General features: G+C 36.5%; 2 protein-coding genes across 2 annotated transcripts; one reads left to right on the top strand and one right to left on the bottom strand.

The window, feature by feature from the left end:
• The first annotated feature begins 4,998 nt into the window (after positions 1 to 4,998).
• Positions 4,999 to 8,525, top strand: LOC100661513 (olfactory receptor 5J3-like). The gene has a single exon (XM_023542321.2). It carries the CDS (start codon positions 7,488 to 7,490, stop codon positions 8,424 to 8,426), a length of 939 nt encoding a protein of 312 aa, XP_023398089.2. The 5' UTR covers positions 4,999 to 7,487; the 3' UTR covers positions 8,427 to 8,525.
• Positions 8,526 to 23,512: 14,987 nt separating this feature from the next.
• LOC100673736 (olfactory receptor 5J3-like) lies at positions 23,513 to 25,677 on the bottom strand. The gene has a single exon (XM_010602110.3). It carries the CDS (start codon positions 25,386 to 25,388, stop codon positions 24,450 to 24,452), a length of 939 nt encoding a protein of 312 aa, XP_010600412.2. The 5' UTR covers positions 25,389 to 25,677; the 3' UTR covers positions 23,513 to 24,449.
• Between the last annotated feature and the right edge of the window lie 993 nt (positions 25,678 to 26,670).

A 26,670-nucleotide genomic window follows, 5' to 3' on the forward strand; every position in this document is an offset into this window, starting at 1 on the left:
AACTTTTGAAATAATTAAACAATTTTATATTTGCTAGCTCATAGTTAACAATAAAGGCACAATCAATGTGCTAGCAAGAATGGCAATCTGTAGAAAAGGAAAAGTAATTTTTATCTTTCGTATTAACAAAAAAAGCTATTCTAAAACTGATTGCCTTTACAGGTACATGCTGGAATACAGGGGATATGGATGGTTGATTAAAGAAATAAGACATTTACTAACGTGAGCTATGAATCTCAGTCTATACGAATGTATTTCCAAAGGGAATGATCACCATAAACGTCATTGTAATGCTAATTATAGTTATTCAACTAATATATTTAAGTATAACACTTCAACTTTATGACATATGTGCATATATATGTGTTTACATTTTCGTGTGTATTCATACGTATGGTGGTTAATATGAGTAAATTAATGATAAGTGAAAGAAAACCAACTTGTCACAGCTCTTTAGGTAACTGATTTTATTTCTGGTTCTGCCATGGACTGATCAGGATTTTTTTCCAACTATGTTCTGATAAATGCATGTTGGGTAAAAACAGTATTCCCTCTACCACGAAAGATATGCTAATATATCTTTTTAAATATTTATTCATTGTGCTTGTTTTTGTATTCCATAGAAACAATGATTCAGTGGGAAAATAATACTTATGACCTTGGCTATATTTAAGCAAACAGTAGCTTGATGGAGCATCGGTTACACACACACATACACACACACATAAGTGTACAAAGAATTACATTTTTAAACCCTGTCTTCACAACTGTTATATACAAATTCTACCTTTTCCATAAAATTTCAAATCAATGGGGAAGACAAGCTAAGAAAATGAGAGTTTTACAAAGTAAGTAAGAATTCCATTTGGCAACTAATATATGCCTTACTCTAAGAATTATTGAAAATTAAATGGATCACAAAATCAATCAAAAAGAAAAATCAAAGAGGTTTTCAACAATGGGAGCAATAGTGAAAATGAAACTTTAGATATAAGTAAATAACTATTATCAGGGCCCTAGCTCCATGCTGCCCTGCTTAGTCTATATAAGGAATTAGAATGAAAATAACAATAACACCAGGAGAAAATTAACAATGAATTGAAAATTAGGAAAACATTTTCTAAACTCTGTGTAGGTCTCCATCAAATATATTTTAATTTTGTATTTTGCACGTAAATATATTTGACATTGAGTTTATAAGCCAGAAATCAGTGTTAGCCAGCTCACTCACCAACATCCAAGTCAACATTTTTTTATTCTTTAAACTTAAATAATTAGATTTTGGCTCACCCGTGGAAGGCTTTCCAATAGCACTACCATCCTCTCTTATAGGATGTGGACTTAAAGAAGTGAGTCTCTTTAGGTGCCTAGTTATTTTCAGTATTAAACTCATATTCCTCTGGAGAATTCTGTCCCTTGGCCAGTTCTGGTTACCCACGGCTAAAGGGCAGAGCCTCATAACTCATGTTGGTGAGTTATTGAAAGCAGGACATTATCAAGATGAGAAAATACCAGTTGTCATTATCACACCTCCCATCAGTCTCTCACCGCATCCCATTATGTCCCTCATGAAGCAATCATACCAGCACAGAACCTCTCTAACTTTTCCCAGGATGCTTCACTTTTCAAAGCCTTTTAGACCTTTTTTTTTTAGACCTTAAGTTCACGAGCAGGTAGAAAGGAGCATCAGAAAGAGGGTATATGCAGTAGTCATCCACTGTACCTCATATATTTTTATTTTAGTCATAATCTAAAGTTTCCTACTGACCTAAGGGGAAATTTGTGTTGGCCTTGACTGGTGTCAGAAGCAGTGATATTGGGAGGTAATATTCCTGCCAGGACAATTTTGGAGAAAAAAATGAACCATTTATCGTCCTTTCCACAGAAGAGTTTCTTACTATGATCTAATCTGTCTCAAAGCAATAGGCTACCATTTCTTTCCCACACAAACACACAACTCCTTTCTGTCTAGCTAGGTTTATTCGTAGGTATTTGTTTGTTCTCTTCCAGAACCATTGCATAGAATAGAGCCAGTTCGTTCATTCTGCAACCCTGGTCTTTTTTGGAAAAGGTGTCATTCCTTTTACTTTTTAAAAAGTGTTTTGACAACCTTGACTTCTTTAAACATTTAAAGTATGTTTATTAATTTCTGGACTCTCGCTTTTGGAGATGTGCTTTCCCTTTGTTTTGCAATTGCTTGGTGAGTTCACATTTAACAGAGCCTTCTTTGTGATAGGGTCCCTGGCAACTCAAATTGTTAAAACACTGCTGCTAACCTAAAAGTTGTACATTCAAGTCCATTCAGAAGTGCCTCAGAAGAAAGGCCTGGTGATCTACTTCTGAAAACCACCCACCGAGTAACCTATGGAGCCCAGTTGTCCTCTGACATACATGGGGTCGCTGTGAGTGAGAACTGACTGAAGGCAACTGTAGTTATTGATTTTTTTGTTTGCTTATTTTTCCCTCTTGATAATCCTGGAAGGCTGTTTGAGATTGTATCCCTCCATAGAAGATTACCATTTGCTCCTGTGAGAGCTCCCACAGTGCTACTAACCTGAACACATCTAAGCTAATTTCCCAGGTTGAAGTTGCCTTAGTTGTGTGGTCAGCAACATCCACATTTTAGCTCGCCTGATGCCAAGTCTGTGGTTACAGGTTCTCAGAGGCGGCTCTTTGCCCTAACAAGGCGCCATGTTATGATCGGCAAGCTCACTGAAAAGTTTTGCTTATAAGCAGTTTTATTTAGCTAGCATTTGAAAAGAGAATGTCATGTTTTCAGAGGTAACACACTTACATGTGGGTTACAATGAGATTTCTTATTTTTTTGTGGTGCCAAAGTCTTAACGTCTTTTTCTTTTTTTTTTAATTGTGCTTTAGGTGAAAGTTTTTAGAGAAAATTAGTTCCTCATTCAGCAATTCTGACACTGGTTGCAATTCCTGTGATGTGTCAACACTCTCCCCTTCCCCATCCTGGGTTCCTAGTTTCTATCCATGTGTTTTCCCTCTCCCTTCCTGCCTTCTTGTCTTTGCTTTTGGGAAGGTGTTGCCCTTTTTGGTTTTATATATGACTGAACTAAGAAGCATGTTCCCCAGGTGTCTTATCATTTGTTTTATAGACCTATTTAACCTTTGGCTGAGAGGTGAGCTACATACAGGAGCGTTTTCAGTTCTGAGTGAAAAGGGTGCTGGGAGGCATAGTCTTGGGTGTTCCTCCAGTCACTGTCAGACCAGTACGTCTGTTTTTTGTTTGTTTGTTTTTGTGTATGTGTATGAATTTGAATTTTGCTCTCCATTTTTCTCCTGCTCTGTCTGTTGCGATCTCTGTCAGAGCCCTTCCTTGGTAGTAGCCAGGCACCAGGCACCATCTGGATCTTCTAGGCTCAGGCTGGTGGAGGCTGTGGCTCATGTGGTCCATTAGTCCTCTGGACCTCCGTTACGTATCTTAGATGGCTGCTCACAGGCTTTCGATACCTCAGACGCTACTCACCAAAGTTGGACATAGAACATTCTCTTCACGAACTACGTTATGTCAGTTGACCTAGATGACCCCCATGACAGTGGTCCCCAGCTCTCAGCCTGAGTAACTCGGTGCCTCAGAGTACTTGGATGTGTCTATGAAGCTTCTATGACTGCTGTGGTCAAAATGTGCATCTTTTTGCGTATATTGAACTCCATGTGCTCAATCATGAAGTTTAACAAAATTTCTAGGAGAATCACGGTACCACTGTCAGTTTTTACCTCAGGTTTTTGCTTTTTCTTCATTTTGAGTTCAATGACATTTAGTCTTTGTTTTTAATAAGTTAATCTATAAATTTTATACTGTTTTACACTTATAGGCAGTATTTCAAGTATTCCCATTTATCTATCTATCCATCTGTCAGTCTGATTATCTATCTATCATCTATTTATTTACGTTTTGGAGAAGACTTTAGTTAAATCTAGTCTCTCATCTTGTTAGAAGTGGAAGTCCAACTACGTATGTTTATTTATTTTTCATAACCATTATCTTCATAGTGTGCAACACAGTGTCTACTTTGTATTTGTCCCTTAAGCAATACTTCTAAAAAGAATGATAATATTGAAGATAAATATAATATCTGATAGCCGTGGCATGTGGCCATTTTGCCATTTATAGAGTGCACCTTTAGGCTATCAAAAGAAGTGTGTGTAGGAGTGGTGGGGTGTTGCTTTATAAGAAGTTATTAGAAGAAAATAGCTGCGATCAAGCCTGATTCCATTTATGTATTTCTGCCTTACCAAAGGTAGGCCCAGTCCACATTACATCTTAATGGAATGCTATTTCTTTCGGACAAATTATTTACAACCGATGTTTCTAATATTTTCTTACCCTTGGCTCCATGATTCCCTCCACTTTTTGTAATATTTGGTGTATTACACACCTTAGAGGAAACCAGATCCATGGAGATACTTGAGAAAGTCCCTTGAGAAATCAGAACTCAGTCCAAAGGGTAATTTTCGTTTTTGTGGTTGTATTAGTTTAATCAGTGTCTGAACTGATTAGCAGGGACTCTGGCCTCGTTAGAACAAAAGTTACATGTATATACCTGTCTGGCCCTTATTTCAAATTTGCCCTCTGTGGGGAAATAATTACAGATGTAAAACCACTGTTGTAATTAGGTTGTACATTTTGTAATTAAGCCTAAACTTGTCTAAAATAATCTTCAGCTTTCTACTCTTAAGCTTTGAACATTTGGATTCTCAAAAAAATTAAAAAAAACACTTCCCCTTTCTGAAAAAATTTGAAGAAACCATGATAATAGACATGAACATTCTCAATAAGTTGTTTCCAAAACGTTCTTCTATCTTTGGTAAGTTAAACTTATTTATTTGATTGCCTTCCTACTTCTTTGAATATTCTTATATTTAGCAATTATTCTTCAGATAACTGAAAATTTCAACTATGTAGCATTCTATCAGACTTTGGAATCAAAGAGTACGTAAGCCAACACCTTATCTTCTTATTTAATACCTTTTACATCATTGCCACCAACTTTTGCTATCAAAGTTATATAGTGTTATAATTGGGTAATTAATATAAGTCCATTTCTAATTTTTTAATAATTTTATTTCCTAAATTATAGTTTGAAATTAAATTCATATGTATAAGCCTTACTCTTTCACTGATAAAAATATTCAGTCAATACTCTTAGAAGAGTGGCAGAAGAAAGAACAGATGGAAATTCAATCTATAAAAATGCAGTTCTTCAATATTCAGGCTTATAGTTGTTTGTGGACCTTACTCTTCCAAATTGTCAAATTTGTTGATAGTCTCTAAAAACAAACCAACCAACCGACCTGTGGGTAATCATGAAAAAACACAGATATGTATTTTAGTTATCTTTCACTTAACAAGGCTATTAAGTAAACAATTATTTGGAATGTCCATTTAATTAATAAAAATAAAAGTAGTTACATAAACTGTACTTAATTATTGTGGGAATGCTCCAAAATACAAAACAGCATGATTATACAATATTTTCAAACTTTTATATCAATCACCCTGAAGCCAAAGATTTCACACCCTAAAAGTATAGAGCAGTTCTATCTAGGTAACTAGGTAGCTAGAATTCATATAACTATGTAACTATCTAATTAATAAAGTGCTTAATTTGACCTCAGTGCAACAGTAAATATTTGTTAGAATTGCCTCCTTCAATACTCCTCAGCAATGTTAGAGAAGTAAATATAATTATATCCAGAATCTAAAAAGTGAAATAACTTTTACAACAAAATAAAGCCAGTTATTGGGTGGAGTATGATTTGCTACTTGTCTAAAGGATTCAAGCCCCCTTCCTGTTGTATCAATTAAAAGGTTTTAATTGAAATAAATTAAAAAAAAGCAGTTATAGTCCAGTTGACTCTGACTCATGGCAACTCTTTTTGTGTCAGAAGAGAACTGTACTCCATAGGGTTTTCAACTGTCGATTTTTCAGAAATAGATTGTCAGGCTTTTCTTCTAGACATCTCTCGTGTACTTGAGCCTCCAATCTTTAAGTTAGCAATCCAGTGCGTTCTCTGCTTGCACCTCCCAAGGACTCCAAAATAAATAAGTACTATAAAATACAGACACGTTAAATTCATCACTATTTGTTATCTACTCACATCTAAAACTACACTCTAATAGACAATAAGGGAAAGACAGAGAGAGGGAGAAAGAGTTGGTTCTTAATAAGGACAGCTTTGAATATAAGGTGTAGGTAACCAGCCATATAAGGGAAATGGTGTTTTTTTTAGGAAGTCTTAAATATTCTTATATATCTATTATAGGATGAAGAATACGAAGGAGTACCAAAGATCAATTGGTGAGTATATATATTTGTGTTTTCAATTAGTCTGTTTAGTTTTATAAATTTATGTGTGGTTTCATGAAAAGCAGAGTTTCCTTCTGGTCCTGACATGAAAGTCACAAGTTTCTGAATCCATTCCCAGAGTTAATAACTCTGCAGGGCTGTTCCTCTACCATGGCCTTGGAGAGGATTCCCCAGACACCAGAAAGGTGGCTACTTTTAAAGGTAGCAAACGAGGGACAGACTTTTGTGTAGTGAGTTTCAGAGTTAGCCAATGCCACTAAAAGCCTTTGATGGCTCCACAAGCTAGATTCCTGGACACTTTTAAATGTCATCACTTGATAGATACCTGAGCTATGTTGCCATAATGGTGGCCTCTTTGATGTCTATAATCTACCACTCGTCTTTCAGTTTGTGGTACTGTGGTGTCTATAATAACGCATTTGTGGATCAATTCCATATACAACTTCAAAAATAAACATTATTTTGGAGACTTCCTACTAAATAATTTAATATCAAAAAAACAGCAACAAAGAAACGTGGTACACTGAGTGATGATTTAATTATTTAACTGCATGTATTATGTATGCTCTCGCTAGTTTCAATGACTGTCTGGGTTTTCTTAGTGCTAGCATCACTCTGTCAATGAGATAGACATTTTAAAGTCAGGCTAAAACTTTGAGAGACACTTTTGTTTTTTTGGCACATTGGATTCTATGGAATATAATAATAATTAAAATTTTTCTCAGAAGAAAATTAATACAAAATCCAAACCAGTTTCCATCACATCGACCCCAACTCATGACAACCTCGTGTGTGTCAGAGTGTCAGAGTGCTCATTAGGGTTTTGAACGGATGATTTTTTTTAAATAGATCACCACACTTTTCTTCTAAGGTGCTGTTGGGTGGTCTCGAATCACCAACCTTTTAGTTAGCAGTGAGCAGGTTAACCCTTTGCAACACTCAGGGACTTCTGGAAAGAAAATTTGAGACCATCTAATCCAGCTATTAATTTTATTGGTGACAAAACTCAGAATGGGAAAAATACATATTATTATTTCAAAAACCAATGTAGTCATTCTCTGCACTTGATCTTAATCTGTATTTACCATCTTTGCCTGATAAATTATAACCCCTGCATCTTTTTTCCCAGCAGATTTTGTGAAAACAAACAAGCACATGGCTGCAGAGAATTTGACAGTTGTTACTGAGTTTATTCTTTTGGGACTGACAGATCAGGCTGAAATGAAAATTGTGCTTTTTGGGTTATTCCTGGTGATTTATGCCATTACCTTGGTGGGGAATCTGGGCATGATCTTCTTAATCCACACCACTCCCAAGCTCCACACGCTCATGTACTTTTTCCTCAGCTGCCTTTCATTTGTAGACGCCTGCTATTCATCTGCAATTGCACCCCAAATGCTGATAAACCTTCTGGTTGTGAAGGGAACCATTTCTTTCCCTGCTTGCATGGTGCAGCATTTGTGTTTCGGGGTGTTCGTTACCACAGAAGTTTTCTTGCTGTCGGTAATGGCCTATGACCGTTATGTGGCCATTGTGAACCCTTTGCTTTACACTCTAGCCATGTCTAAGAGAAAGTGCATAGTATTGGTCACTGGGTCATGGGCATGTGGAACAGTTAGCTCATTAATACATACAATAAGTTTGGGCAGACTGTTCTTTTGTGGTCCAAATGTCATCAGCCACTTCTTCTGTGATATCCCCTCACTGCTAAAGCTGTCGTGTTCGGATACCTCCTTGAATGAGTTGTTGCTGTTAACCTTCTCTGGAGTCATTGCCATGGCCACCTTGTTGATTGTGATCATTTCCTACATGCTCATCCTTGTTGCTCTACTGAGGATCCGCTCAGCATCAGGCAGACGGAAAGCCTTCTCCACCTGCGCCTCTCATCTGACTGCTGTGACCATATTCTATGGTACCTTGAGCTTTAGTTACATTCAGCCAAGCTCCCAGTATTCTGTAGAACAGGAGAAGGTGGTTGCTGTGTTCTACACACTAGTGATTCCCATGTTAAATCCATTGATTTACAGCCTGAGAAACAAAGAGGTAAATGTTGCAGTGAAAAGGGCCATAGAAATGAAACATTTGCCTTGTTGATTTTCCCTTTTGATCTTACAATATTCTATCAGTTTTCAGTTACTTACATTCACAAGATTTTTATGAATTAATGTTAAAGCTTTTAGGGTTTGTATAGATCCTTTCATTCTGTACACTTATTTTTCATACCAGGAGGCTGACCTGAAAGGGAGAGTTATTTAATCCATACAGCCACATTATATAAAAGATACCATCACATTAATCTTTGAATCAATGCAAAACACAGTATTACATTGATATTTCTCTGTTAGCTTAAAACGATAAATGTATTTATAACCCTTGCATTAAGAACAGGAAGAAAGGTAATTTCTTTTTTTCATTGCACTTTAGATGAAGGTTTACAGAACAAACCAGCTTCTTATTAAACAGTACATATATTGTTTGGGGACATTGGTAACAACCCCACAACATGTCAACACTCCCCCTTCTATACCTTGGGTTCTCTATTACCAGCTTTCCTGTACCCTTCTGCCTTCCAGTCCCTGCCCCTGGGCTGGTGTGCCCCTTCAGTCTTGTTTTGTTTTATGGGCCTGTCTAAAGTTTGGATAAAGAATAAACCTCGGAAGTGACTTCATTACTGTGCTAAAAGGGTGTCTGCTGGCCATATTCTCAGTTTCTCCGGTCTCTGTCAGGCCAGTAAGTCTGGTCTTTTTTTGTGAGTTAGAATTTTATTCTACATTTTTCTCCAGCTCTCACCCCCAGGACCCTCTACTGTGATCCCTGTCAGAGCATTCAGTGGTCGTAGCCAGGTACCGTCTAGTCGTACTGGACTCATTCTGGTGGAGGTCATGGCAGTTGTCTTCCATTAGTCTTTCAGACTAATCCTTCCTTTGTGTCATTAATTCTTTTCATTTCCTCTTGCTTTGGAAAGGGTGAGACCAGTGGAGTATCTTAGAGGGCCACTCACAGGCTTTTAACAACCAAGACTCCACTCATCAAAGTAAAATGTAGAACATTTTTTATAAACTATGTTATGCTATGCCAACTGATCTAGATGTTCCCGAGAACATGGTCCTCACAGCCCTCAGCCTACTAATTCAGTCCCTCTGGGAGTTTGGATGTGTCAATGAAGCTTCCATAATTTTGCCTTGTACAAGCTGTGTTTGTTTCCCCAGGACTGTGTACTGTTTTACCCTTCACAAAGTTACCACTTATTGTTATCTATTTAGTGTTTTTTCAATTTCCACCCCTCCCCTCCCAAAGCATCAAAGATTGTTTCTTTTTGTGTGCAAACTTTGTCATGAGTTTTTATAGTAGTGGTCTCATAGAATGTTTTTCCTTTTGTGGTTGACTTATTTCATTTCAGCATAATGCCCTCTAGACCCCTTCATGTTATCAGATGCTTTGTAGATTCATCACTGCCCTTTACCGTTGCATAGTACTCCATTGTGTGTATGTACCATAGTTTGTTTACCCAGTCATCTATTGATGGACATCTAGGTTGTTTCCATCTTTTTGTAATTGTGAACAATGCTTCAATGAACATGGGTGTGCATATGTCTATTCATGTGACAGTTCTTAACTCTCTAGGTTATATTCCCAGGAGCGGGATTGCTGGATCATATGGTATTTCTATTTCTAGCTTTCTAAGGTAGTGCCATGTTGTTTTCCAACATGGTTGTTCCATTTTGCATTCCCGCCAGCAGTGCATTAAGAGTTCCAATCACATCACAGCCTCTCCAATATTTGCTATTTTCTGTTCTCTTGATTTGTGCCAGTAGTCCCAGGGTGAGATGGTATCTCACTGTGGTTTCGATTTGCATTTCACTAATGGCTAGTGATTGCGAGCATTTCCTCATGTGTCTGTTAGCTACTTGAATGTCTTCTTTGGCAAAGTATCTGTTCATTTCCTTTGCCCATATTTTAATTGGATTATTTGTCTTTTTGTTGTATAGGTGTTGGAATTTTTTGTAGATCATAGAGATTAGACCTTTGTCTGATTTGTAATAGCCAATTTTTTTTCCCCAGTCTGTAGGTTCTCTTTTTCTCTTTTAGTGAAGTCTATTGATGAGCGTAAGTCTTTAGTTTTTAGAAGATCTTAGTCATCTAGATTATCTTCTGGAGTTCATGTTGTTAGTTATGGTTTTGTATTCTGTTACTGCCATGTATTAGGGCCTCTAGTGTTGATCCTAATTTTTCTTCTAGGATCTTTACAGTTTTTCATTTTATATTTAGACTTTTGATCCATTTTGAATTAGTTTTTGTATATCATGTGAGGCATGGGTCCTATTTCTTTTTTTTGCAGATGGACATCCAATTTTGCCAGCACCATTTGTTAAAATGACTGTCTTTTCTGCATTTGATGGACTTTGGGCCCTTGTCAAAAATTAGTTAACCATTGGTGGATGGATTTACATCTGGGTTCTCAATTCTGTTCCATTGGTCAATGTATCTGTCAGCGTGCCAGTACCAGGCTGTTTTGACTGCCATAGCTGTATAGGAGGTTCTGAGGTCAGGTGGTGTAAGTCCCTCTACTTTATTCTTCTTCTTCAATAGTACTTTACTTCTTTGGGGCCCCTTCCCTTTCCATATAAAGTACATGATTAGTTTTCCCATCTCTTTAAAGAATGTCGTTAGTATTTGAATCAGGATTGAATTGTATTTGCAGATTGCTTTGAACAGAATTGTCGTTTTCACAATGTTAAGTCTTTTTTTAAGTCTACCTATCCATGATCATGGAATGTTTTTCCACATACGTAGATCTCTTTTGATTTCTTCAACTCATGTTTTGTAGTTTTCTTTGTATTGGTCTTTTACATCCCTGGATAGATTTATTTCTAGGTGTTTTTTTTTTTTAGGGGCTATTATAAATGGTATTTTTTTTCCTGATTTCCTTTTCATCCTTCTCTTTATTTGTGCATAAGAATCCAACTGATTTTTCTATGTTTACCTTGTATCCTGGTACTCTGCAAAATATTTCTATTAGTTCCAGTAGTTTTCTCATGGTGTCTTGGGTTTTTTATGTATAGCAGCACATCATCTGCAAATAGGGGAAAGTTTTATGTCTTTATTGCCAATTTGGATCCCCTTTATTTCCTTTTTTTTTTTTTTTTGCCTTAATGCTCTAGCTAGGACTTCCAGCAAAATGTTAAACAGGAGTGGTGATAAAAGGCATCCTTGTCTTGTTCGTGTTCTCAAGGGAAAGGTTTTCAGCCTCTCTCCATTAAGAATGACGTTGGCTATTTGTTTTGTATAGATGTCCTTTATTATGTTGAGGAATTTCCCTTCTATACTTATTTTATTGAGAGTTTTAATCAGGAATGGGTGTTGGGCTTTGTCAAGTACCTTTTCTATGTCAATTGAGATGACCATGTGATTTTTTTATTTATGTGGTGAATTATGCTCATTGATTTTCTATTGTTGAACCATGCTTGCATACCTGGTATGAATCCTACTCGGTCTTGGTGTATTATCTTTTTGATCTGACACTGAATTCTGTTGGTTAGAATTTTGTTGAGAATTTTTGCATCTATATTCATGAGAGATATTGGTCTGCAATTTTCTATTTTTGCGGTGTCTTTGCCTGGTTTTGGTATCAGGGTTAAGCTGGCTTCACAGAATGACTTTGGAAGTATCACTTCCTTTTCTATGTTCTGATATAGTTAGAGTACTACTGGTTTAAGCTCGTCTCTGAATGTCTGATAGAATTCTCCAGTGAAGCAGTCGGGGCCAGGGCTTTCTTTTGTTGGAGTTTTTTTTGTTGTTGTTGTTACATTTTTGATCTCTGATGGTTTGGTTCTGATTTTAAATATCATTTTATGTTAGTTTCAGTAGGTAATGTGCTTCTAGAAATTTGTCAATTTCCTCCAGGTTTTCAAATTTGTTGGTGTATAATTTTTTATAATACTCTGTTATGATTTTTTATTATTTTAGTTTGGTCTGTTTTAATGTCCTCAATTTCATTTCTTTGGATTACTTACATCCTTTCCTGTTTTTATTTTGTCAATTTGGCTGCTGGCATTTCGATTTTGTTGATACTTTCAAAGAACCAACTTTTGGTTTTGTTGATTCTTTCTATTGTTTTTCAGCTCTCTATTTCAATTCTCTATTTCTGCCCTGATGTTTATTATATCCTTTCTTCTGGTGGCTTCGGGCTTCTTTTGCTGTTCTCTTTCTATTTGTTCAAGTGGTGTAACTAATATTTTGATTATGTCCCTTTCTTCTTTTCTGATGTGTGTATCTATTGCTATACATTGACCTCTGAGCACTGCCTTTGCTGTGTCCCAAAGGTTTTGGTGTGTGTTTTCATTCTTATTTGATTCTAGGAAATTTTTTATTCCTTCTTTGATTTCTTCTTTTACCCAGTGGTTTTTAAGCAGGGTGTTATTCTGTTTCCATGTAATTGATTTTTTTTTTTTTCCTTGTTCTTCCTGTTGTTAATTTCTACTTTGATGGTGTTGTACTCAGGGAAGATACTTTGTATTATCTCAGTGTTTTTGGATTTTGTTAACTTTACTTTGTGGCCTAAGATGTGGTCTATTCTGGCAACAGTTCCATGTGCGTTGGAAAAGAATGCATACTTTATGGTTTTGGGGTGGAGGGTGCAATATATGTGTCTGAGTTCAAATTCTCTGATTGTGACCTTTAGATCTTCTGTATCTTTGTTGAGTTTCTTTCTAGATATTTTATCCTTTACTGAGAGAGGATTGTTGAATCTCTTGCTATTATTGTGGAACTGTCAATCTCTCTTTTTTCTCCTGTTAGAGTTTTTTAATGTTTTTTGAACCCCTGTCATTAGGTGCATAGATGTTTGTTATTGTTATGTCTTCGTGATAGACAGTCCCTTTAATCATTATAGAGTGCTCTTCAATGTCTTTTATGATGGATTTTGTTTTAAAATCCATTTCATCTGAGATTAGTGTTGCCATTCCTTCTCCTTTTTGGTTGCTGCTTGCTTGATATATTTTTGTTTCATCTTTTGATTTTTAATAAATTTACATTTTTGTTTCTAAGGTGTGTCCTTTTGTAAAAACCAAAAAACCTAATGGATTCTGTTTTTTTTTTTTTTAATCCATTTTCTCACTCTCTGTCTCTTTTGGGTGTATTTAGGCCATTTATGTTCAGTGTAATTATTGATAGTTGTGAGTTTATTGCTGTCATTTTTTTCATGCTTTTTTTGTGGTGCTGACATTTTCTTTGTTCTTCTTACTCCCCTATGTTGAATTCCTTTTGTTTGTGGATTTTTTTTTTTTTTTCATTTGTTTTGTTTTTTGCAGATTGTTTTTACTCAGACTTTATGTTATTCTTCTTTATTTTGACGGGAATTTTTTTTTTTTTTTTTTACCTTTCCTGTGGTTACCTTGAAATTTATCCTTGTCTTCCTAAGTTTTAACCAGCTTTTTACTACTTGGTACCACCTTGCCTTCCTCTCCACCATTTATTCTGTCTTTTATTTTTCTGAAGTTGTCATTTGCAGATTAACCTCTCTGGTTCACTGTTGTAAATCTTTTAGTTTTGATAGTTCTTGAGAGTTCGTTTCCTAGGTTGTTATCTCTCTGATGACATCTTGCACCCTAGATTCAGGCTGTGGTCAGATGTTATTTGTTCTTAGACCGACAGACTCCCTTTACTACTTCTTGTAATTTTAGTCTGGTTTTTATACATTCCTTTATTCTCTGTTTATCTGGAAATGTACTAATTTCACCATCATATTTGATCAAGAGTTTTGTAGTATGTATTATTATTGGTTGGATTTTTTTTTTTTCTTTCAAGGTTTTTTATATGTCATCATTTGTCTTCTTGCTTGCATGATTTCTGTAGAGTAATCAGAGCTTAGTCTTATTGTTCCCTCTCTGTGTGTGACTTTTCCCTTTTTCTTGAGTTGCTTTCAGGAGTCTTTCTTTGTCTTTGGTTTTAGCAAGTGTGATTATCATATGCCTTGCCGTTTTTCTCTTGGGGTCTGTCCTATATGGGATTTGTTGAGCTTCTTAATGGTCAGCTTTTCATCTTTCACGATTTTAGGGAAGTTTTCTGTCAGCAGTTCTTCAATGATCCTCTCTGTGTTTTCTGTTTTCTTCCCCTATTCTGGAACTGCGACCACTCACAAATTTTTGCTTTTGATTGTACCGCACATAATTCTCAGATTTTTTTCAGTTTTCTTCATTCTTTTTTTTTTCTGATTTTTCCTCAAAGTGGTATCCAACTATTTATCTTTAATTTCACTGATTCTCCCTTCCATTGTTTCAAATCTGCTCCTCAGAGCTTCTATGACACTGTCGATTTCTGAAATCTAGTTGTTTGTCCTTTGGATTTCTAACTGTTGTTTTTGATTCATTTTTAGTTGTACATTTATTTTGGCATTTTATTCTTGCATTGTTTTTCTGGATTATTTCATTGTTTTGCCTGTGTTTTCCATGATTTTCTCTACCTTTTCCATGAATTTGTGTATTTATTCCTCATTTTCTTTGTTTTTGCTTCAACTCTTGGATAGCTCAGAATATTAGAGATTTGAATTCCCATCATGTACTTCCAGTGCCTTTTTTTCTACTGAAAAGTCATCTGGTTTTTATTTTGGGTGTCTATTGGAACTACCTTGTCCTTTTTTTATTAAATGTTTTGATATAGTCTGCTTTCTTTGGGACATTCAGCAGTTATTGTCTTTATTTATTGACTGTAGATTTGTTTGTTTCATCCTTGCTTTTGTTTTATTTTGCTATTTCTGAGCAGGTGAGCTGTGCATTCTTTGTTGTTTGCTTGTCTGTGGGCATGATATTTTTCACCTCCTTGTTCAATAGTCAGGGCCAGTCGCTCATCTATGTTGCAGCCAGGCAGGTCCATCTGAAGGGAAGGGGCTGGGATGGGTTGTTTGTGGCACATACTGGGGCGAACAAGGCAGGCCAAGGATCAGTGCAATGCAGGTTCTGGTAGGCCATGCCTGTGTTTTCGGGGGTGCAATGTTCAGTACACAGTACAGATTGGCAGGAGGGAGTTGAGAGGTTGTGATATCTGAAGCTAAGATGGCTATGGAAAAGAAGAGAGAAGAAATAGCAACCAAATAAAACCAAACAAGAAACAGTTCTGAGGAAGCCTGCTGTTGAAGTAGAGAGATAAGAAACTGAGAAATGAAGAAAAACGAAAAGGAAAAGAGAAAAATAATTAAAGAAAATAAAAAGAGAAAAAACAATTTCTCCAGGGATCCCACTGGTAACCGGGGATTTGGCTCCCAGGCCTTGGTACACATCCTATCTAAAAGGGGTAGAGATGGCACACAATTCCAAGTATTCAGAGGACAGGGAAAGAAGGAAAATAGAGACAGATGAGAAACTTAGAAATGAAAAAAACAAAAGGAAAAAAAGAGAAAACAAAATAAAAATGCCCCCAGGGATCCCACTGGCAACTGGAGAAATGGATCCCAGTCCTGAGAAATGGCAGAAATGGTACACAGCACCAGGTTTTCACAAGACAGGAAAAGAAGGAAAGTAGAGAGAAATGAGAAACTGAGAAATGAAGAAAAACAATAGTGAAAAAGAGGAAAAACAATAATAAGTCTAAAGAAAATAAAAAGAAATATCCTCAGGGATCCCACTGATGCAACTGCAAAGATGGGGAAGTGGTTCCCAAGCTGTTCAGTCCTGCTAGAAGGGACGTAGACAGCACACAGCACCAGGTATTCAAGAGATAGGAAAAAAAGGTAAGTAGAGAGATGAGAAACTGAAAAATGAAGAAAAAAAAAGTAAAAAGAAAAAAAAATAACTAAAAAGAAGAAAAATAAAAGCTCCCAGTGTTCCCACTGAGGCAGATATGCAGACTAGGGAGATGGCTCCCGGCCCAGCTAGAAGGGGCGGAGATAGCACACAGTACCAGGTATTCAGGACACAGGAAAAGAAGAGGGAGATGAGAAACCTAGAAATGAAGATAAACAAAAAGGAAAAATATAGTAAAAAGGCCCCAGGGATCCCACCAGCATGGTGGCTACTGGTCTGGGGAAGCAGTTCCCCAGCCAACAGGTGATTCACATCCTGTCAAGAAGAAGCAAAGGTGGCATATGGAGCTAGATGTTTGAGAGAAAGGAGGCGGAGGAGGTGAGATACAGGGAAGAAACCAAAGGAAGCTGACAAAACCAACACCAGCAGGAAAGAAATGGCACTGAAGGTGTGAGCAGAATGAATCCAAGTGGCACCAAGTGGTGCCTCCCAGCCCAGCGACCACAGCCTGCTGGGAAGTGGTGGAGGCTGAGCACTTGTGAGGAAGGGTGGGGTAGGAAAGCATGTATCACTGGTTACCAGTTGCTGCCTCCTGCTGGGAGTTCTGTGAAGCTGCTTTCCCATACTCCCTGTCTGCTTATCTCTGACAGGAGTCCAAGATGGCAAATCCATACTGCCTTAGCTGATAAGGGACCTCTGTTCTGTTTCTCCCCTTACGCTAGGTTTTCTGTTAGTTTCATATTCCATTCAGTACTTGGTTGAGTTCTTTATTTCTCCATTTGATCCTCAGGGTTCCAGGATTGATGTTTATGTCTGTTTTACATAATTTGGGGGGCCTTCTCTGTGGAGAGATTGTGTGGTGTTTTTGTCTATAGCTCCATGTTGGTTCTGCCCCTTCGGAACTTCAATTTTTTGAGAATTTAAGAACAAGATATTGGTAAATATATTAACCTTGATAGTGCTGAGCTACTGAACCAATGAGAGACATCAGACTCCACTACTGGACTTTTTCTTTTTAAATGAGAAATTAAACCCTCTTTCTTGCTAATACTTATATTTAGTGAACCACTGATTTATTGAGGATTTCATTACATGCACAGGAAAAGCATTCCCAGATGATAGAACGGGGGAAGCCAGGAATACCACAAGCAACTGCAAATACTGACTACCATGGAATTCTAAGTTGCGCCAATCATACAGTCTAAGAAGTAAAAGATCCGGCTGAAAATGTGCAATATATTGGGTATCGCCACGATTAATGTAAACATACAAGAGCTCCCCACCATGGTGATCATACAGATCAAAAGGAACAACACACAACTCAGGGATACCCATTAACCCAAAGAAAATAATTTTTTTGAATTCACCTGGATAGTTTTTCATTGAAGGAGCTACTGAAAATATAAGAGAGAGAGACAAGCAGAGAGACAGAGATACAGAGAGAAAACAACAAGAAAATATTAATTGAGGAGGTTGAGTAAAGAAATTAAACATAGTTACAGTTAGAATAAGAATGATCCGTGGTTCATTAAAACATTTAATGGTCCCCACAAATGTCAATACTACTGTTGTTGTTAGGTGCTATCCAGTCTGTTCCAACTCCTAGTGAGCTCATGTACAACAGAACGAAACAGTGCTTGGTCCTGCACCATCCTCATAATCATTGTTATGTCTGACCCCATTTTTTGCAGCCATGGCATCAATCCATTTCATAAGGTCTTTCTCTTTTTTGCCAACCATCTACTATACCAAGGATCATGTCCTTCTCCAGGGACTGGTCTCTCCTATCATGTGTCAAATAGTATCTGCACATAGTTTTTCTGTTAGGGAATTTACCACAGAGAAGAAGGAGTTGAGGGAATTGACAAATTGCTACCCATATATTCCAGGATTCCCTGGAGAAGGAGTAAACAAGAGGAGAGCTGAACAGAAATACCGTGATGTAGGGAAGTCTCAGAAGTCAAGTTATAGGAGGAGTGATATTTTAATTTCCAGCACACGTGAATGATACATCCTAGAACTGTGAAGGGCTTGCCCTTCACTACATCATGTGGTGTTTCTCCCTGGGTCCACTATGTCATATTCTAGCATAAGTTCACCTTGATTTATAGCTGGTCTTACCTGTATACTACAGCAACTAACAACCACAACCTATGTAGGCTCCTTGATCGGAAGAATAAAAATATTAAGTATGATACTATATTGCTTAAATCCCAGCAAACAAGCAGAATATAATATATGAAATAACAGCAAAGCATAAGATCAGATGTATCTATTTACATAATTCTTAGCTCAAAATATTATTTTATTACTTGGAGCAATAGAAATAAGTAGACCCTAGAGTAGGCAAAATAAAAATTCAATGTTTAATCTCTCATAGAAAATATTAGCATTTTGAAAACTCACTTCTTCATGAACTTTTTCTTTGACCATCAAACCAATTGATTCTATGGAACTTATGAACTTATTTTGAAATAATTGCTATAGAAATAAAGTATAAGAATTTTTTTCCAGACTTTATTTTTTTACAAAGTCATTAAATTTTCATGATTTTTTCTAACCGTAAAGACATTTAGTACCTGCTGGAATAAGAGTGGGTTCTGCATCTTTTAAAGTGCTTTATATATGAAAAAATCTCTTATTTCAGAACTAGAAACTTAGATAAATTGGACTTTTTTCTTGTTACTTTTAACTCTACCAAAATATTCTTAGAAATTCCAAAACCTTCAGATTTGAGTGCTTAGCTAATACCAACTAAAGGAGAAAATTAATTGTAGACCCATCTAAAAAACTTTTTATAATTCCAGTTGTTTTCCTCCATTTTTATTGTCATAATAAATATTTTCTACAATGTTTAGGGCAACTTATGCCCTATACCTGAAAGTCTTTTCGACCATTCAGGTTGCCCAAATAATCAAGCTCAAAATTGAGGTCAAAATATCAAGAGGTCACTGGGGGAAGTAAAAGCAACTTGACCAAGGCAAGGTCATGGAAGCTTCATAGACATATCCAAACTCTCTGAGGGACTGAATTACTGGGCTGAGGGCTGGGGACCATGGTCTTGGGGGACATCTACCTCAATTGGCATAACACAATTTATAAAGAAAATGTTCTAATCTTAAATTGGTGCATAAAGTCTGTGGTCTTAAAAGCTTGTGAGCAGCCATCTAAGACACTCCATTAGTCCCACCCGATCATGAACAAGGGTCATTGGAGAAAGCCAAAGACACAAGGGAAAGATTAGTCCAAAGGACTAATGAACAACTATCACAGCTTCTACCAGACTGAGCCCAACACAATTAGATGGTGCCTGTCTACCACCACCGACTTTTCTGTCAGGGATCACAATAGAGTGTCCTGAACAGAGCCTGAGAAAAATGTAAAACAAAAATCTAACTTACAAAAAAAGACCAGACTTACTGGTCTGACAGAGACTGGAGAAACCCCGAGAGTATGGCCGCTGACACACTTTTGACTCAGTACTGAAGTTGCTCCTGGGTTCTATAAAACATAGGAGACTAAATGGGCACTCTAGCCCAGGGGCAAGGACAAAAAGGCAGGAGAGGACAAGAAAACTGGTAATTGGGAACCCAAGGTCGAGAAAGGGAGAGTTTTGACATGTCGTGGAGTTGGCAACCAATGTCATAAAAAAAAATGTGTATTAATTATTTAATGAGAAACTAATTTCTTCCATAAAACTTTGTCTAAAGTACAATAAAAATATATATCCAGAGATCAGTTGCAATACCATTTTCATTAAATGCTGTGTTGACTGTTTTGAGGCTCTGGCTGAATGCAAGTCTACTACTCCCCTTCTTGAGTAGCTGATTTTGTCCACTATCTACCCACTCCTCTTATTAGGTCTTCACCCTCCTTGGCAACTATGTACCTATCTTAATCACCACAGGGCCTAGGTACCCAGTAATTAGTGATAGGGCTTATACTACCTAAGCCAGCAGAATTATTCAAAATGCCACATATCCAGGGAACTTGAGAAGGCTAGCTAACCCTACTCTACTTGCCATTCATAAACCTACTCCTACAATTCCAATTTGCTGCTACCTTTTCCCCAGTTATGACGTGATATGCCACTCTATCTACGAGAACTGTGACTATAATCAACTTAGTTACTTTTCATGGCCTCCATTACTCTTCTTTCTTGTGTCTCAGCTGATGTACCATCCCATGGGTTCTTTAGAGCAATAGATGCCCTCTAGTTATTCTTCCCCTACTGTGTATGTCAGATTTTCATATTGTGGGGGCTTGTGTTGGTATGTTGCTGGAAGCTATGCTACTGGTATTCAATGCCAGTAGGGTCACCCATAGGGAACAGGTTTCAGCTGAGCTTCCAGACTAAAACAGACTAGGAAGAAGGGGCTGGTGGTCTACTTCTGAAAAGAATTAGCCAGTGAAAACCTTATGAATAGCAGCAGAACATTATATGATATAGTGCCCAAAGATGAGCCCCTCAGGTTGGAAGATACTCAAAATTCAACTGGGGAAGAGCTGTCTCCTCAAAGTAGAGTTGACCTTAATCACATGAATGGAATCAAGCTTTCAGGACCTACATTTGCTGATGTGGTATGACTCAAAATAAGAAGAAATAGCTGCAAACATCTATTAAAAATTGGAGCCTGGAATGTACAGAGTATGAATCTAGGAAAATTGGAAATAGTCAAACATGAAAGGAAACTCATAAACATTGATATCTTAGGCATTAGTGAGCTGAATTTAGAGACCATCTGAAGAATATATTTGACCCATTGAATGCTAATGGACAAAGACCAGACACATTGTGGAATGGCATCTTTTTCATGAAGAAAGCTAAAGATCTTTAAAAAGACAAAAGAGAAAGAAAAGACCTAACTGGATGTTAGAAGAGACTCTGAAACTTGCCCTTGAACACTGAATAGCTGAAGCAGAAGGAAAAAATGATGAAGTAAAAGAGCGAAACAGAAGGTTTCAAAGGGCAGATCGAGAAGACAAAGTAAAGTATTATGATGACATGTGCAAAGATCTGGAGATAGAAAATCAAAAGGGAAGAACACTTGTAGCATTTCTCAAGATGAAGGAACTGAAGAAAAAATTCAAACCTCAAATTGCAGTACTGAAGGATTCTACTGGGAAAATGTTAAAGGATGCAAGAAGCATCAAAAGAAGACGGAAGGAATGCACAGAATCACTGTACCAAAAAGAGATGGTCGAAGTTCAACCATTTTAGGAGGTAACATATGATCAGGAACTGATTGTACTGAAGAAAGAAGTCGAAGCTGCACTGAAGGAGTTGGCAAAACACAAAGTTCTGGGAATTGGCGGGATACCAACTGAGATGTTTCAACAAATGGATGCAGTGCTTAAGTGCTTTCTATAACTTGCCAAACTGAGTTATGAGGTTTTGCTCTTTAGCCGTGGGTAGCCATAACTGGTCAAAGGACAGAATTCCCTAGAGGAATATGAGTTCAACACTGACAATAACTAGGCACCTAAAGAGAATCACTCCTTTAATTCTACATCCTGTAAGAGAGGATGGTAGTGCTATTAGAAAGCCTTCCATAGGGTGAGCCAAAATCTAATTATTTAAGTTTAAAGAGTAAAAAAATGTTGATCTGGATTTTGGTGGGTGAGCTGGCCAACACTGCTTCTGGCTTTCCTAATTTCTGGTCAGTGGAGCCACAAGGCAAATGGTAGGAGGAGTACTGGAGACATTGTTCTTCCCGGACAATTATACTAGTCTTTGTGTAGTTGTGGTTAAACTCAATGTCAAATATATTTATATGCAAAATATAAAATTAAAATATATTTGATGGAGATCCACACAGAGTTTGGAAAATGTTTTCCTAATGAATTATCAATTCATTGTTAATTTTCTCCTGGTGTTATTGTTATTTTCATTCTAATTTCTTGTATAGACTAAGGGGGGCAGCATGGAACTAAAAAACCAAAAGCCAATCTTGTTGCCATTGAGTTAATGCAGATTCATGGCAACCCTGTAGGTCAGAGCAGAACTGCCCCAGAAATTTCCAAGGAGCACCTGGTGGATGCGAACTTCAGGCCTTTTTGGCTAGCAGTCACACCTCTTAACCAGTACGCCACCAGAGTATCCAGCATGGAGCTAGGGCCTTGATAATAATTATTTATTTATGTCTAAAGTTTCATTTTCACCATTATCCACATTGTTGAGAACCTCTTTGATTTTTCTTTTGGTTGATTTTGTGATCCATTTAATTAAGTTTCAGCAATTCTTAGAGTAAGGCATATTTTAGTTGCCAAAAGGAATTCTTACTCGCTTTCTAGAGCTCTCGTCTTCTTAGCCTATCTTCCCCAGTATTTTGAAAATTTATGGAAAAGTGGAATTTGTATATGACAGATGCAAAGATGGGGTTTTGAAAATATAATTATTTGTACACTTATGCGTGTGTGTATATGTGTGTGCTGTGTATGTGTGTGTGTGTAACCAATGCTCCATCAGGCTACTGTTTGCTTAAATATAGCCAAGATCATGAGTATGATTTTCCCACTGAATTATTGTTTCTATGGAATACAAAAAGAAACACACTTCCAAGTATGAATATACATTTAATAAGATACATTGACATATCCTTCTTTGCAGAGGGAATACTGCTTTTACCTGTTATGTATATAACATACATTTATCAGAACACAGATGGGAAATAATCCTGATCAATCCATGTCAGAACCAGAAATAATATCAGTTACTTAAAGAGCTGTGACTAGTTGATTTTCTTTCACTTATCATTAATTTATTCATATTAACCACCATACATATGAATATACATGAAAATATATATGCATACATATGAATATTTTTCATAAAGTTGAAGTGTTATACTTAAATATATTAGTTTATTAACTATATTTAGCATTACAATGATGAATACAAAGATAATTTCATTTGGAAATACATTTGTATGGATTGAGATTCATATTTTATGTTAATAAATGCCTTATTTCTGTTAAATCATCCTATATCCCTGTCCTGTGTTCCAACATGTACCTATAAAGGCAACCACTTTTAGAAAAGATTTTTTTGTTAATATGAAAGATAAAAATTAGCTTTCCTTTTCTAAGTATTGTCATCCTTCCTAGCACATTGATTGTACCTTCATTGTTAACTATGAACAAGCAAATATAAAATTGTCCATTTCAAGAGCTTTCTAATTAGTTTGAAATCCCTCAGATTGTCTCCAAGACATCAGTCTCCAAGATATGAATGTCTTTAAAATTCATACAAATGTTCCTTTGTTATTAGTTATTTTTATTTGAAATAATAATATCTACGGCACATTTCTGGTAACAGAATAGCAGTTCTAAAATGGTAGAAAGTTAGGAAGTCAAGAAATCCATCATCACAGAATTGATGCTTTAGGCAGGTATTAGCAAGCAGCATCTGATTTAAAGATTGCCAGATAGGCATATGATTTTTGGTCTTGAAAGAAGGTGAAGGAGATTCTTAAAAGAAAAGATAAGAAGGGCTTTGAATTCTACCTGCTCCATAATTAGGAGTCATTCCATACATGTATCTAAATTTTCTAAGTGGATTTATTAGTAAGAGTACATTATTGCCAGCTGAGAATTACAATACAATGATTTTCCGACAATACCACTTTTGTTGCTGAAGGCACTGAGTTTTAAGAAGATTTAGGACAGTAGGAAAATTGTTTGGAGTCAAATTGCCCTTTTTAGCTAACACGAAGATTTACCAATACTTAAACTTTAATGCAAGTTTTAAAAACAAAGACAAATATCAGCTATAAAATTATTTTAATTTTCTGAGTAAATAAAAAATATACCTTTTAGAAAAGATCTAACTATATACATTTCTAAATGTTAGTGTGTCTGTATTCAGTTCTTCACATATCAGAAATGATATACTCAATTCTGCGGATTGACTGGTAGATTCAAATATTAATGGCCTACAGTCTTAGGAGAGCTGAATTTTAAGCTACCATTTTCTAAAACACAGCTATGCAGAAAGTCACTCCCACTTTCTAGGTTAGTTTTTCTGGGTTAAAAAGTCACTTTTAGAAAAAAATGATTTGTATAATAATTAGAAACTCTAGAATTCGTTGAAATCATTTGAATGTTAGTAAATGGAGAACTGGCTTGCGGAATGTTACACTATTAATGTTGTTCTTGTTGTTGCATGACATCCAGTTGATATCTTTTCATAGCGACCCTACAGGGCAGAGTAGAACTGCCCTATAATGTTTCCAAGGCTGTGACCTCTGTGGGAGCAGATAATCAGGTCTTTTCTTCTATGGAGCAGCTGCTAGGTTTGAACCACAGACCTTTTGGTTAGCATCCCAGTGCTTAATCATTGTGTCACCAGAGCCCTCATACTGTTCCTAGTGACTTGAAATTAACAGGGGCAGTATTTCATTTCTATGACTCTTTTCACAGCATCCTTCACTTCCTTGTTTCTCAGACTATAAATCAATGGGTTTAACATGGGAATCACTAGTGTATAGAACACAGAAACTATCTTCTCTTGTTCTACAGAATACTGGGAACTTGGCTGAATGTAATTAAAGCCCAAGGTACCATAGAATATGGTCACAGCAGTCAGGTGAGAGGCGCAAGTGGAGAAGGCTTTCTGTCTGCCTGATGCTGAGTGGATCCTCAGTATAGCAACAAGGATGAAGGTGTAGGAAATGATCACAATCAAGAAGGTGGCCATGGCAATGACTCCAGAGAAGATTAACAGCAACAACTCATTCATGGAGGTATCAGAGCATGACAGCTTTAGCAGTGGAGGAACATCACTGAAGAAGTGGCTGACAACGTTTGGTCCACAGAAAGACAGTCTCCCCAAACTTATTGTATGTGTCAGTGAGTTAATCATCCCACCTATGCAAGACCCAGTGACCAGCCCTACACACTTTCTCTTAGACATGGCTGTTGTATAAAGCAAAGGATTCGCAATGGCCACGTGACGGTCATAGGCCATCACTGAAAGTAAGAATCCTTCTGTGGTAATGAACACCCCAAAAAACAAGTGCTGCACTATACAGGCGGAGAACGAAATGGTTTCCCTCACAACCAAGAAGTTGATCAGCATTTTAGGTGCAATAACTGATGAATAGCAGGCGTCTACAAATGAAAGGCAGCTGAGGAAAAAATACATGGGCGTGTGGAGCTTGGGAGTGACGTGGATTAAGAAGATCATGCCCAGGTTCCCCACCAAGGTAATGGCATAAATCACCAGAAACAACCCAAAAAGCACAATTTTCAATACAGCCTGATCTGTCAGTCCTAAAAGAATAAACTCAGTAACAACTGTCAAATTCTCTTCAGCCATTTGTTAATTCTTTTTTCCTGAAATCTAGTGTAAAAAAAGGAAAGTGTGTTACTATGGATACAGGCAAATCTGGTATATATTAACATCGACTGGAAGCATTCCTATAGTTGTGTTTTTAAAGAATCAATTGAGTGACATTTCCCAAGAAAAGTGTATCAATTTTAAAGTTTTTATTATGAAGATTATGAAGGAAATGGTATTTCTGAATGGAATTTAAAAATTCAATTGTATTATTTATTCAGAAGCTGCACGTTTGAGGTGATGTTGCAAAGGAGAAATGAATGGTGGGATGTGGAGTTGCATTAAATAACCCCCATATCCTTTACCTTCATGTGACTTTATCTGATTTAATATGTAAACTTTATTACCAATCTGAAGACATTTAATAAAAAGGGAAACATTTTAACAGAATAAATAACTTACCAAAAGGTTTTAAAATTTCAGCTTTAGAAACTTCATGTCCATTTCCAATTTTGTTTTGTTTATCTTTTACTCAAAAATAATTTCAGTTTCAGATTAGCTGAAACAGTCGTTATATTTTTAAATAGTAAATCCCAGTCCCGATCCCAGTGCCTTCGAAATAGTTAAATATAATTCCAGGTAAAATACTAGAAAGTAAATCTTAGTCATTAATACATAACTTACAGAACAACATAATAACAAATAAAAAAATTAGCACATTTCATTATTCTCTCTAAGAGGACGAATTTGGAAGGAAGGGAGAGTAATATATACTCTCTACAGCAGCCTCCAGTGAAGTATCACTGAGCAGCCATTACACAGTGACAAATGAAGCCTTGGGAAATACTCTGTTTCTTAAGGGATTTCACATTTGCCCATGGCTGAGGTAGCTCCCTAAAGCATACAATTAAAGAAAATGTTCTAAAAAGTTGAGGAAAACATCAAGCAATAGGTGGGAGAATTGTTGCTTTCAGTAAAATATAATAGAAACAGTAATCAGAAATAATTGTCTTCAACAAAATAGTGAGTCTTTTAAATAATACATGGTTAACTATATTACTATGTTGCGGCCAAACCTTTCCTTTATGCAAATGTGCAAGATAAGGCATGACAAGAGCTACTATTAAAAAAAAAAATTTTAGAAGCAACACACACACAGAACATGCAAAGAAATTTCTGCAAGTCGCATAGCTCTATTTCAGTTTAATATGCAGCATGGATTTTGGAAGAATCCTGTTAGAAGTTTGGTTTAAATTCAATTTTTACACTCATTAAATTAATATTTAATTTATTAATTTAATTTAAATTAATACTCTTTGCA

The sequence above is a fragment of the Loxodonta africana genome, chromosome 7 (assembly GCF_030014295.1).
Source record: "Loxodonta africana isolate mLoxAfr1 chromosome 7, mLoxAfr1.hap2, whole genome shotgun sequence".
In the NCBI taxonomy this organism is placed as follows: Eukaryota; Metazoa; Chordata; class Mammalia; order Proboscidea; family Elephantidae; genus Loxodonta; species Loxodonta africana.